This window comes from Pseudophryne corroboree, chromosome 6, assembly GCF_028390025.1.
Source record: "Pseudophryne corroboree isolate aPseCor3 chromosome 6, aPseCor3.hap2, whole genome shotgun sequence".
Lineage (NCBI taxonomy): Eukaryota > Metazoa > Chordata > Amphibia > Anura > Myobatrachidae > Pseudophryne > Pseudophryne corroboree.
The window spans coordinates 137067669-137082432 of record NC_086449.1 but is presented as its reverse complement, the minus strand read 5'-3'; the positions used below and the strand labels follow the sequence as shown (position 1 = coordinate 137082432).

The following is a 14764-nucleotide window of genomic DNA, read 5'->3' as shown; positions in this document are numbered from 1 at the left end:
GGGGAAGTCGTAAGCCCACTTGTACTACTTCCAGTAAGCAATTGACTGTTCAACAGTCCTTTGCGAGGAAGATGAAATATCACAGCAGTCATCCTGCTGCAAAGCGGATAACTGAGGCCTTGACAACTATGTTGGTGTTAGACGTGCGTCCGGTATCCGCCGTTAGTTCACAGGGAACTAGACAATTTATTGAGGCAGTGTGCCCCCGTTACCAAATACCATCTAGGTTCCACTTCTCTAGGCAGGCGATACCGAGAATGTACACGGACGTCAGAAAAAGACTCACCAGTGTCCTAAAAAATGCAGTTGTACCCAATGTCCACTTAACCACGGACATGTGGACAAGTGGAGCAGGGCAGGGTCAGGACTATATGACTGTGACAGCCCACTGGGTAGATGTATGGACTCCCGCCGCAAGAACAGCAGCGGCGGCACCAGTAGCAGCATCTCGCAAACGCCAACTCTTTCCTAGGCAGGCTACGCTTTGTATCACCGGTTTCCAGAATACGCACACAGCTGAAAACCTCTTACGGCAACTGAGGAAGATCATCGCGGAATGGCTTACCCCAATTGGACTCTCCTGTGGATTTGTGGCATCGGACAACGCCAGCAATATTGTGTGTGCATTAAATATGGGCAAATTCCAGCACGTCCCATGTTTTGCACATACCTTGAATTTGGTGGTGCAGAATTTTTTAAAAAACGACAAGGGCGTGCAAGAGATGCTGTCGGTGGCCAGAAGAATTGCGGGACACTTTCGGCGTACAGGCACCACGTACAGAAGACTGGAGCACCACCAAAAACTACTGAACCTGCCCTGCCATCATCTGAAGCAAGAAGTGGTAACGAGGTGGAATTCAACCCTCTATATGCTTCAGAGGTTGGAGGAGCAGCAAAAGGCCATTCAAGCCTATACAATTGAGCACGATATAGGAGGTGGAATGCACCTGTCTCAAGCGCAGTGGAGAATGATTTCAACGTTGTGCAAGGTTCTGATGACCTTTGAACTTGCCACACGTGAAGTCAGTTCAGACACTGCCAGCCTGAGTCAGGTCATTCCCCTCATCAGGCTTTTGCAGAAGAAGCTGGAGACATTGAAGGAGGAGCTAACACGGAGCGATTCCGCTAGGCATGTGGGACTTGTGGATGGAGCCCTTAATTCGCTTAACAAGGATTCACGGGTGGTCAATCTGTTGAAATCAGAGCACTACATTTTGGCCACCGTGCTCGATCCTAGATTTAAAGCCTACCTTGGATCTCTCTTTCCGGCAGACACAAGTCTGCTGGGGTTGAAAGACCTGCTGGTGAGAAAATTGTCAAGTCAAGCGGAACGCGACCTGTCAACATCTCCTCCTTCACATTCTCCCGCAACTGGGGGTGCGAGGAAAAGGCTCAGAATTCCGAGCCCATCCGCTGGCGGTGATGCAGGGCAGTCTGGAGCGACTGCTGATGCTGACATCTGGTCCGGACTGAAGGACCTGACAACGATTACGGACATGTCGTCTACTGTCACTGCATATGATTCTCTCAACATTGAAAGAATGGTGGAGGATTATATGAGTGACCGCATCCAAGTAGGCACGTCACACAGTCCGTACTTATACTGGCAGGAAAAAGAGGCAATTTGGAGGCCCTTGCACAAACTGGCTTTATTCTACCTAAGTTGCCCTCCCACAAGTGTGTACTCCGAAAGAGTGTTTAGTGCCGCCGCTCACCTTGTCAGCAATCGGCGTACGAGGTTACATCCAGAAAATGTGGAGAAGCTGATGTTCATTAAAATGAATTATAATCAATTCCTCCGCGGAGACATTGACCAGCAGCAATTGCCTCCACAAAGTACACAGGGAGCTGAGATGGTGGATTCCAGTGGGGACGAATTGATAATCTGTGAGGAGGGGGATGTACACGGTGATATATCGGAGGATGATGATGAGGTGGACATCTTGCCTCTGTAGAGCCAGTTTGTGCAAGGAGAGATTAATTGCTTCTTTTTTGGTGGGGGTCCAAACCAACCCGTCATATCAGTCACAGTCGTGTGGCAGACCCTGTCACTGAAATGATGGGTTGGTTAAAGTGTGCATGTCCTGTTTATACAACATAAGGGTGGGTGGGAGGGCCCAAGGACAATTCCATCTTGCACCTCTTTTTTCTTTAATTTTTCTTTGCGTCATGTGCTGTTTGGGGAGTGTTTTTTGGAAGGGCCATCCTGCGTGACACTGCAGTGCCACTCCTAGATGGGCCCGGTGTTTGTGTCGGCCACTAGGGTCGCTTATCTTACTCACACAGCTACCTCATTGCGCCTCTTTTTTTCTTTGCGTCATGTGCTGTTTGGGGAGGGTTTTTTGGAAGGGACATCCTGCGTGACACTGCAGTGCCACTCCTAGATGGGCCCGGTGTTTGTGTCGGCCACTAGGGTCGCTTATCTTACTCACACAGCTACCTCATTGCGCCTCTTTTTTTCTTTGCGTCATGTGCTGTTTGGGGAGGGTTTTTTGGAAGGGACATCCTGCGTGACACTGCAGTGCCACTCCTAGATGGGCCCGGTGTTTGTGTCGGCCACTAGGGTCGCTTATCTAACTCACACAGCTACCTCATTGCGCCTCTTTTTTTCTTTGCGTCATGTGCTGTTTGGGGAGGGTTTTTTGGAAGGGACATCCTGCGTGACACTGCAGTGCCACTCCTAGATGGGCCCGGTGTTTGTGTCGGCCACTAGGGTCGCTTATCTTACTCACACAGCTACCTCATTGCGCCTCTTTTTTTCTTTGCGTCATGTGCTGTTTGGGGAGGGTTTTTTGGAAGGGACATCCTGCGTGACACTGCAGTGCCACTCCTAGATGGGCCCGGTGTTTGTGTCGGCCACTAGGGTCGCTTATCTTACTCACACAGCTTCCTCATTGCGCCTCTTTTTTTCTTTGCGTCATGTGCTGTTTGGGGAGGTTTTTTTGGAAGGGACATCCTGCGTGACACTGCAGTGCCACTCCTAGATGGGCCAGGTGTTTGTGTCGGCCACTAGGGTCACTTAGCTTAGTCATCCAGCGACCTCGGTGCAAATTTTAGGACTAAAAATAATATTGTGAGGTGTGAGGTATTCAGAATAGACTGAAAATGAGTGGAAATGATGGTTTTTGAGGTTAATAATACTTTGGGATCAAAATGACCCCCAAATTCTATGATTTAAGCTGTTTTTTAGGTTTTTTGGAAAAAAACACCCGAATCCAAAACACACCCGAATCCGACAAAAAAAATTTGGTTAGGTTTTGCCAAAACGCGGTCGAACCCAAAACACGGCCGCGGAACCGAACCCAAAACCAAAACACAAAACCCGAAAAATTTCCGGCGCTCATCTCTAGTTTAACAATTGGAAATACAAATGAACCTAAGAGCTGCTTATTCTAAATGTCCACCAATACAATGTGTATAATGCAAATGCAGAGCAAAGCTGAATCTACAGACAGTTCCTTATTAATGAAAGGCTACAGACAGGGATGGAATTTACGTAAGTGTAACCCTAAGGCCGCAGTTTCACTTCCCAGTATCACATGCCTCAATTACCAAACTCTTTTACAGGAAACTAATTCTTCCTCAGGCCAGCCTAGTTTGGTCCTCCACCCCACAACCACTTCATGTAACATGTACCAGCAACAGTTACTCTCAGATGGTTGTTACAATAATTTTTACAGTAATTGTAAATTGGAAAGAATGAAAATATATATATATATATATATATATATATATGCAAACAGAAAATGAGGCGGCACTTGGAGACTGGCGTAGGTGATGAAAAATTGTATTAAACAGACAGGTTAACGTTTCGGGGACGTACTCCCCTTCCTCAGGTTCTGAGGAAGGGGAGTACGTCCCCGAAACGTTAACCTGTCTGTTTAATACAATTTTTCATCACCTACGCCAGTCTCCAAGTGCCGCCTCATTTTCTGTTTGCATCAGTATTGTGGGTTAGTCCCCAGGGAGGAAGGCACAGGAGCAAGGTTTTTATTTGCCACTTGTGGAGTGCCGGAGGTTCTACGTTGGATATATATATATATATATATATATATATGGGACGTGCAGTCAGGGTAGGCAGTGACTCCCCTGCCATACTGATTAAAATAATACAAAGAAGATATACATAACACATGTTCTGTGACATAGATATCTTCTTTTATTGTTCCAAGAATTCCCCCCCTGTAAAAATCCCTGCATATCGGGTTGGGAGGCGGGGCCAAACCATGGGCTGTAAAAGCCCATTGAAAAAGGACAGGGAAGCGGTACCAGTATATGTGCCTCAATGACAGGGGCGTTTATTCAGACCACCTGAAAGCACGCCCCTGTCAGTCCTGCAGATGTGATTGGACCAGTGGATCCGCTAGCCAGCTGGCACATGTGGCGGTGCGGCGTGGTGGGCATTTGTGGCGCCGGGACCCGGCGGAGAAAAGGTAGCTGGCGGCAGACCTGGAGCCGAGAGGATCCAGTCCCTTCCAGCCATTCTGCAGAGTTCGGCAGCGGAGAGCCGGCTTCCCATTTCACAAATGGCGCCTCCGCATAATTTTTTAAATTCAACATGGATACCGCAAGCCAATCGCGGCAGCGGCTGTCAGCCTGGCAGCGGTGAGGAAGCAGGGAAGAGCTCCCGAAGATAGAAGACCCTGGAAGCCCTGGGGAGGTGGCGGCCATGAAAAAGAGCTTAAAGGCCGCCGCTCCCAGGTGAAGACGCAGCGTAATAAACTATTAAAACATTAGGTGTTGTGTTTTTATTTTAATACTTTTTTTTATAGGCAGACTACGGGTGCCAGTGGGCCCTTAATGTCCAGGCATGCTGGCACTTGTGGTTCTCCAAGTGCCGGAATGCTGGGGCAGGCTTGCTGGGACCTGTAGGCCGCCTGTAAAAAAATAATATTGTCCCATCATGAACCCCGCACCCACCGCTACCAGGGATACGGGGCATAGCACTGGGCTTTCAGCTTTCAGCCCAGTGCTGGTTGTTGCTCGGGAAGGGGAAATCCACGTCAATTTTATGGGGTCCCCACTTTCTGAGAAATTCCAGCCCCTGGGCTGACTGGTTGGGGAAAGTGTGTGTGTTTGTGGGGGGGTTTAATGCTATGGCAGGGGGACTCCATACTGAGTGTATCCCCTGCTATGGCATTTTCCCCTCTGGTGCCGGTTTTGCTTAAGTAGGGGGAACCCTATGCTCTTTTCTTTTTCTTTTTTTTTGGGGGGGGGAGCATTACTGCCTCAAAACACTGAGGTCATGGGTTCGATTCCAACCCTGGCCCTACCTGTGTGGAGTTTGTATATTCTCCCCGTACTTGCGTGGATTTCCTCCAGGTACTCTGGTTTCCTCCCACAATCCAAAAATATACTGGTAGGTTAATTGGATCCCAAGAAAATTAACTCTAGCATGAATGTGAGCGCATGCCCATGTGGTAGGGAATATAGATTGTAAGCTCCACTGGGTCAGGGACTGATGTGAATGGCCAAATATTCTCTGTAAAGCGCTGCGGAATATGTGTGCGCTATATAAATAACTGGCAATAAATAAATAAATATAAAAATGGTGAAGAAAAAGGGCGCCTCCTAGTGTTCAAGAAGAATGTGCTGCATCACCCAAATAAACTTAATGATGAACAAGCACTACTTATCTGGTGTAGTAATCGTCGGTCAAATGACCAGCACAGACATGATATGAAATAAAGAGCAAATGATGTAACATAGCATGTACAGTTTTATACCATTGTGGATTTAAGCAAGCAGGCTTAGTTGTATAAAAACCTTTTCAGTGGACACACATGTCCCAAACTAATGATCCACAGCCAGGGATAGTGAAAGGTTTTAAAAAATGTAATACAACAAATACATACAAATGGTAAAAAACAAACAAACAAACGTACAAGATAAAAAATATTTAGAGCTTATCTGTCCATTTTGGGGGGTCAGGTACATCAAGCCCAACGCGTTTCTTCAGTATTCAGACTTCATCATGGGAATAGGGCCAGTGTTTTAGGGGAGCTATATTTATACCTACATCAATTAAAGATGGAGGCTGCACATGGATTTCTGTTTGTGACATCACATCCCCTGTGCAGCAACAACTTAGTCCAAAGCATATAAAAAAAAGGGTTACTATAGTTTAAAAAATATATAAATATTACATATTAGACATTTAAAAAAGTTCAGAAGAAGATACACAGGATTTGGGAATGCAGAACAATCAAAAACGGCTTATAGACGGCGGTGGAACGCATGTTGGAATGCACAGCCATCTTGAAAATCACATGGTGCGCCACTCCGTCCAATCCGGCGATGGAACGCATACGCAGGAGTGCACCCCTATCTTGGATATCGCAGCTTCCGCTCCCATAGCCCGGTGGAGGCTCAGATGCGACCATACCTGCAAGTGCTTTATCTGACCTAGTCGTACAGGATGAGACCAGTCAGATAAGCAGTGTTAACAGTGGCAGGGAAGGGAAACTTCCCTGCGCTTCTGCTGTCAGAGCCCTCTGCCTCCCTGCACTCTCCCCTACTGATTGCCTGCTGCTGATCAGTCAGCACGGCAGGAATCCCCCCCCACCCCTGCCCTTCAGCGGCTGCAGACAATAGCAGCTGCTGGGGAAGTGTAAATTAACCCCCCAAGACCCCTGTGTACCTAGAGGCTGTCCCGGCTTTCAAAATGAAAGCCGCGATGGTCGTGATGTTTCCAATGGTTGCGATGTTCCCGATCGATGTTTCGATGTTTGGAGGGAAAATATTTTACATTTTTCTTTTTTTAACTAAAATAATTTGGGATAGGGTTAAATTCATGTTCTTCACCTAATTCACTCATTAAAAAAAAAAACCCCGACAATTTCAGAGCGATTTTTGGTGAAATAAATCGTCAGTTAAGTGGTTAATATAGAAAAATAATAATAAATGAATAAACGGTGCAGTGCAAGGAGCAGAATTATAATACATAAGGCTGGACCAAAATAATATATACACACATGTTCCCGTACAGAGCATATGCACAAGCCGAGGCCTAGGTTGGTTGGTATAGTTCATTGGTTGATGCTGTAAACGTGCTTTTGGCCTATGTTCATCTGATAAAGGGGACGGAGATAAAGTACCAACCAACCAGCTCCTAACTGCCATGTTATAGGCGGTGTTTAAAAAATGACAGTTGGGAGCTGATTGGCTGGTACTTCATCTCTGTCCTCTTTATCTCTCTAAGGCTTAGTACATAGACCTCTGTAGTCTTCAGATGCAAGGGGCGGATCTGAAAAGACAGCACCTGTGACATTTGCATATGTTCTCAGATCAGCTGCGAAGGAAGACACAGCACCGACCCGATTTGGGTCCACCTCTGTAGACTGGCAGGCATGGAATGAAAGGGTTAACGTATTACACGCCATTACAGTTCTAGTGCTAGTACATAAATGGATAAACCTATCTTTGCCTAATATGTATTACAAATAGGGGATCCGGTCATGTACGCGGCGCTCCCAGCCCCAACCTACAAATAGGATAGTACAGTATATTCTTTCACATGAGTATTGGGTATCAGAGGTTTCCCAGCAGTTAGGTAACACAGTAAATGCATCACACCCATAGAGGCTGAGTATCTGCACAAGTAACAATACTCCAAAATTAAGTTTTAGAAGAATAAACCCACTACAGAATAAAGTACAGATTATGGGTGGTGTACACTAGAATAGATATAATATGCTGGGGGCGGGGGGGTTATTTTGTAGCAATATAATAGCACATGGATTCTGGAACGCTAGAGGGCTACAGGAGTGGATTTCTTATAATAAGATACGGTCAGTACTGGCATGGCAGCCCGTGGGTACGTGAGGGTATAGCTGGCCGTCTTATTGTTTATGTTCCAATTAAACAAAGTGCTTGTAAAACAAATCATCTCACATCCTTCGCATAAAGTAAAACCTTTATGGTTTCCTGCTACAACCCTTTGTTCTTTATTTAGCATACAGTACACCCTCTAAGTACTCACACCCTGCTCAATGTTCCTGCCCGTGTTACATTGTGATGTCCTGTTGCAGACGTGTATCCCCTGGAGGCTAATTACTATAACATCCAAACTTGCTCATTGTCTTAATTAAAAAAACGAAAATACTAGAAAATTAAGCCATTTAAGCTTGAATAATTATGAACCGCAAATGTGTCTTGCAATTTAAACTCCAAGGCAACATATAGTAATTACTTACTGTTAATATTGTACTAACTGATCTAATTAAGGCCCCCAGTTATCAAGCCTTGGAGAGTGATAAATAGCATGGTGAAAAAGTACCAACCAATCAGCTCCTAACTGCCATGTCACAGGCTGTGTTTGAAAAATGACAGTTAGGAACTGATTTGTTGGTACTTTATCACCGTGCAATTTATCACTCTCCAAGGCTTGATAAGTCTGGGCCTAACTCTGGGGGTAATTCCAAGTTGATCGCAGCAGGATTTTTGATAGCAATTGGGCAAAACCATGTGCAGTGCAGGGGAGGCAGATATAACATTTGCAGAGAGTGTTAGATTTGGGTGGGTTATTTTATTTCTGTGCAGGGTAAATACTGGCTGCTTTATTTTTACACTGCAAATTAGATTGCAGATTGAACACACCCCACCCAAATCTAACTCTCTCTGCACATGTTATATCTGCCTCCCCTGCAGTGCACATGGTTTTGCCCAATTGCTAACAAAAATCCTGCTGTGATCAACTTGGAATTACCCCCTCTGTTCACAATTGTTGGAGTTAAATCTGGAGGAAACTTTCACTGCTCCAAAACTTTAAAATCACTTTTGGCATTTAGACTGTAGAGGTCTTAAAATGTACTTTTTATATTCAGAAATAACATAATTACCACTAATGTAACATTATGGCTGTAGTATTGTGGCCTAATGTGTGTATTTTGATTTGTGTATATCTTAGGAACACAAAATACTTCCTAAATATGTAGCCATATCAGAATATGCTTTTAGCCGCAGTACAGATAGATAATGGTAACATTGAAAATAAAATTTAGATTTTTATTTTACATCTTTCCATTCTATTTACTAAGCCTTAAGGCCCGTACACACTGGTCGATATATCGGTCGTTCTCTTGAACGGCCGATATATCGCAGGACCGTCGGACAGTGTGTACGGCCGATACGTCTGTGAAGTCCGTCGTTCACAGACGTATCGCGTCGGGCGCGCAGCACAGCCGACGGCCAATATATCTACCGATATATTGGCGCATCGCTGTGTGTGTACGGGGAGGTCGGCCGACCGCCCATACACATGCTGCGGCGGCCGGCGGTGATTGACAGCTGAACTGGGCGGGCGTGACGTCAGTCCCCGACGGATCGGGCAGTGTGTATGCACAGCACACTGCCCGATCCGTCCATAGATATATCTGCAGATCAATTGATCTGCAGATATATCTTTCTAGTGTGTACTCTACCTTTAGCTGGAGATAAAGTGGACGGGGATAAAGTACCAACCAATCAGCTCCTAACTGTCATTTTTCAAACACAGCCTGTGACATGGCAGTTAGGAGCCGATTGGCTGGTACTTTGGGGGTCGTTCCGAGTTGTTCGCTCGCTAGCAGTTTTTAGCAGCTGTGCAAACGCATTGTCACCGCCCACCGGGGAGTGTATTTTTGCTTTGCATAAGTGCGAACGCCTGTGCAGCAGAGCGTCTGCAAAAACATTTTGTGCAAAACAAGACCAGCCCTGGACTTACTCTTTGTGTGCGTTGATTCTAACGTTTGAGGGTTGGCTTTTGACGTCACACACCCTCCCAGCGTTCGCCCAGCCACGCCTGTGTTTTCCCTGGCACGCCTGCGTTTTTCCAAACACTCCCAGAAAACGGTCAGTTGACACCCAGAAACGCCCCCTTCCTGTCAATCTTCTTGCGGCCACCAGTGCGACTGAAAACGTCGCTAGAACCTGTGCAAAACCACAATTCTTTGTACAGGTACGTTGCGCGTGCGCATCGCGGTGCATACGCATGCGCAGATTAGCCGATTTTTACACTGATCGTTACGCAGCGAACAACGGCAGCTAGCGATCAACTCGGAATGACCCCCTTTATCTCCGTCGACTTGATCTCCATCCAAGTCTTAGTAAATAGACCCTAGTCCCTAAAGGTCTAATCCCCACCAGTACTTGTAGCCTAGGCTGGTTACCGATGACATACAAAGATGAGTGGTATGGTGATAAAGCAGCAATCAGCTCCGTGCTATGCCATCCAGGGCTGGTGACACTATAACATGGTACACCCTCCTGCCCTGAATTCCCTGCCCAATGCTAAACAGATCGTGTGCTATTCCCACTGCCTGGGAAGATGGGGCACAGTAGATATTCATATCTCCCACAGCTTCATGTCACATTACCAGAGTGTATAATCCCTTCACAACACTGGTTTTATGGTCGATATACTGCGTCATTCTAAGTCTCCATAAGGAAGCGGTTTCTAAGCAGAACTAAACACAAACAGAAAACACTCTAGTTTCCATGTAGGAGACATTTAATACATTTCTAGTGACTTCCATTATTCATTATTACGCTTGTGGTTACAGATTTATAAAGCACCAGAATCACTGGCAGCGCGAGAGAGTGATGGAAGGCTCTTACTGACATTGGGTGCAACTGTGTTGTTGTATAAGATGTGCACTAACACAATTAGATAATCATTGTAAACGGTTTAATTTCTGTGTCTATTGTTTTAGATATGAAGTCCGCATTGCTGTTCACGTAGAATGGTGTCACTATGTGACCTGCAATTAATCACTATGTGACCTGCAATTAATATACAGGTTGTCACATTTTAGTCTAAAAAATAAAATTGATATACTGTAGCGGCCATACATCATTCCCCGACCTCCGGACGTGGATCTGTGAACCTATCCGTCGATCGGCTGACTATGATGATCGGAGATTTTTTGGGGAATCGGCAAAACACAGCATGTTAAAAATCCCCAGTGCGCCGATTACGATCATGTATGTGTCAGAATCGTCAAATCAAGGATTTCTAACGTACAGTATTGGATTTTGCAGATAAGCCGACCCAGACATCAGCAAAACGGGGAATTGCCCCAATAGTATGTAGATGTTTGGGCCCCATAAGCCATTTTTTATTCAAACATACGTACAGCAAACATTGGGGCAGATGTATTAACCTGGAGAAGGCATAAGGAAGTGATAAACCAGTGATATGTGCAAGGTGTTAAAGGCAGCAGCCAATCAGATCCTAACTGTTAATTTACATATTGGAGCTGATTGACTGGTGCCTTTAGCACCTTGCACATAGCACTAGTTTATCACTTCCTTATGCCTTCTCCAGGTTAATACATCTGCCCATTGTGACACATCTATCGGGGTTACAGTGTTATATTTGTGAACTGTGGCTGCAACCATGAAGTGTATATATGTTATTAGCTGGGCTGTGCTTGTGCATAGTAAAAATTCCAACAGGCTGCACGCAGAAGATTTATTGATGGAGATATTTCCACAACAACAAACCAGGCCTGATAGTATTCCTTACTACACAGCAACGCAGAGGCACCACAACAGTGATAAATCAGAGCCTTGTTTAACACCAGCATAAACAGAGAAGCATCCAAAACGTCTTGAGGGAAACTATGATAAGTTGCAGAGCTTACGCTTAAATAAACATCACTGTATTACACTAGAGGGGGGGGGGGGGGCACTCATTCAGTACTTGCATGCACAGCTGTTTTCATGTTTTTTTTAAACTATTTTAAAAAATTGCTCTGCCCAAGCAGATGCCTCTTTCCTGCTAATTATCTGCTAGTTAGGGCTTTGTGGGAGAGGCAGCCCCCATATAGCTACAGAGGGAATACATATCATATCGCGGCTGTCACTGTACTGACAGCCAGGCTCGGACTGGCCCACAGGAGTACAGGGGAAACCACCGGTAGGCCCCACTACCTGGGGGGCCCTCCTCCTCTAGGGTTCATGCACTAGCATTAATTACTATATAAATTATCAAGGAGTCCAGACCAGGTACTCTATAATGGTTAGCCAAACCTCTTTGGTGGCTGGCCACACCCCCTTTGGAGGCTGGCCACACCTCTAATCATGGGCCCCTACCACTGCATACCCCCGGTGGGCCCTTCGTGCTCCAGTCCGACACTGCCGACAGCGGCATACTGGAAGCGCGTCTGCTCGCCACAGGTTATATTCCCACTTGGTGGCGTGGAGCCACCAATCGAGTGGGAATACCCAGTGTTTGTCAGGATTTGGGTGTTGGAATTCCAGCGTTGGTCTCCTGAACGACGGGATCCTGACAGCCGTTATATTGACTGCATCCCCTATAGAGACAGACAATACTTGTACTACTGCGTTATTTATTAACATTTATTTATACAGCGCCAGCATATTCCGTTATGTTTTACAAGTAACAACAAAACAGTAGTAGAACAATAATAAAACAAGACTGGTAATAGCAGACAGACATAGAGGTAAGAGGGCACAAGTAATGGGTACCCAACGGAGATATTCAATTGTGTTTTGGGCATCTGTTACTTATCACGCTTATTGCGCCCAAATGCACCGGATTAAATGCATAAAGGAGTTAAAGTGCTAAACCCATTTTAAGTACTGGGTGCGAGAAGGAAAATGCCATTTGGGAGCGCTCAGGTGAGTGCGAGCAGAAATTAGGGTGCCTGCGGCATTCGCACACAATCAAGTTATTTAATAGCTCCATCAGGCACACATTACTTAACGGTGCCCCAAAAAATAATTGAAACATGACCTAAATTAAGCTATAATTTACCTATTATTATTAGTTATAATTTTGGAAATCTGCAGAGCATCCATCCCTGCAAACTACTTAGTAGCAGCTATTAATTATTTTGCAGGGGTGGATGCTCTGCAGATTTTTCATGATCATATTGCAATTGATCCCTGCACATGGGAGGAAAGACATATGCTCTGCACCTGCACCAGCACAGGAGATGGCTGTGGCTGAATGCATAAATTAAAAGTTTCAGAAACAAATCATGGGGGTAATTCCAAGTTGATCGCAGCAGGACATTTTTTAGCAGTTGGGCAAAACCATGTGCACTGCAGGGGGGGCAGATATATAACATTTGCAGAGAGTGTTAGATTTGGGTGGGTTATATTGTTTCTGTGCAGGGTAAATACTGGCTGCTTTATTTTTACACTGCAATTTAGATTGCAGATTGAACTCACCACACCCAAATCTTATCTCTCTGCACATGTTATATCTGCCTCCCCTGCAGTGCACATGGTTTTGCCCAACTGCTAACAAAATTGCTGCTGCGATCAACTCAGAATTAGGCCCCATGTTCCAAAAAGGCAGAGTGTAAGTGGGACTTCTGCACAATGTCAGCGCTGCATTCAGAGGCTATTGTGCTTACTGAGGGGGTTAACTTCCCAGTTCCGGCCCCTCCCCAGGGGGGTGGTGCGTAGTGGCTGCAGCCCTGACTCAGGGTATATAAGCAGCAGCTTTACACTCACTCTCAGTCACACAGCAGCTGTACTGTAGACGCATCAGTAAGCAGCAGTCATACTGCCCAGAGACTACCCAGCACCATGTCCACTTCTCTGAGAGTCAGCCCCTCTGTGCACGGCTACCACTTTGACACTGCCGCCCGCAAGAAAGCCGCAGCCAACATCTTCCAAGGGGTGGACCAGGACTCCCTGCAGAGGCTGTTCAAAAAGACTGGCGATAAGAAGGCGGAGGACAGAGCCAGGATCATCTTCTGCATTGACCAGGACAATGAGGAGAAAGCACGGGCACTGCTGGCCCTGAAACAGCGGACCAGAGATAAGATCCTGCAGTTCCTCCGGCTCAGGAAGCTGCCCTTACAGCTCATCTGAACGCCTTGGCCGCAGAGCTTACAATCTAAGCGTGCATAAAGTGATCCTGAGGCGGAAAGCCGAGACGGCGGTCTGACAAAGCCTGCAAAGTCATTAAAGACAGGTCTCCAGAGAACGTGCATACAGACTGTTCCACGGAGCTCGCAATCTAATCCACAGAGACTGTACTTGATGAGTCCGAGACACGTGCTCGGGAGAAACTGGCAGCTGCCGTCAGAGAAGCGAGAGACTGCGCACATGTATACAGGGTGACTGTGCCAGCTGAGAACTACAAGCAGGATGGGGGCATCTCGCTGTGCCACGGAAATGGCCCATCTGGAACTGGCTCCAGCACAATCCCCTGGCAGGGGCTTTTGGGGAGAAGTAGCCCCCATATGGACAAAGGACAAGTTGCTATAAATAGACATATTTTTACTGGTGCTTAAAATTCTAAGCTATTTATTTGCCGACTATTTTTGTTAATAAATTTTATTTTTATAATTTTACATTCTACTTGTATGTCTTTTTATTTGTAATAATTGAAACATCCAGTTTCTGGTCATTGTATGAACATTGGTGTAAACTAATATTACATATGTCCTGCTTAATGCCTGACACATCACTCTATCCATGCTGGTCCAGCTCTAGACAATCCCACTGTCAGGTGGTAGCTCTCCAACAGAAAGTTATGCTATGACTTGTAGTTCCACACAACAGCTGCTGAGCTACAGGATGCCCAAGCTACTCCTATTGTGATTCCACAGTGGAGTTGCTGCACTTGTGATGGGATTCCCTCTCCAATCCTGTCATTCACACATTTTTAATGTTACTAATGATGGTGTTCCAAAAGCATTCTCAGTGTGCAATACCAGCAGTTGTACATTCAGGGGTACAGAACAGAGTATATAAACACACTAAAATAGAATATATATATATATATATATATTCTATCAAT

The 14764-nt window shown here is 45.7% G+C and overlaps 1 protein-coding gene across 1 annotated transcript; it reads left to right on the top strand.

The window, feature by feature from the left end:
* The first annotated feature begins 13462 nt into the window (after positions 1–13462).
* TCIM (transcriptional and immune response regulator) lies at positions 13463–14315 on the top strand. Its single transcript, XM_063930355.1, has one exon. The coding sequence runs from the start codon at positions 13543–13545 to the stop codon at positions 13828–13830; it is 288 nt and encodes a 95-aa protein (XP_063786425.1). The 5' UTR covers positions 13463–13542; the 3' UTR covers positions 13831–14315.
* Positions 14316–14764: the final 449 nt, after the last annotated feature.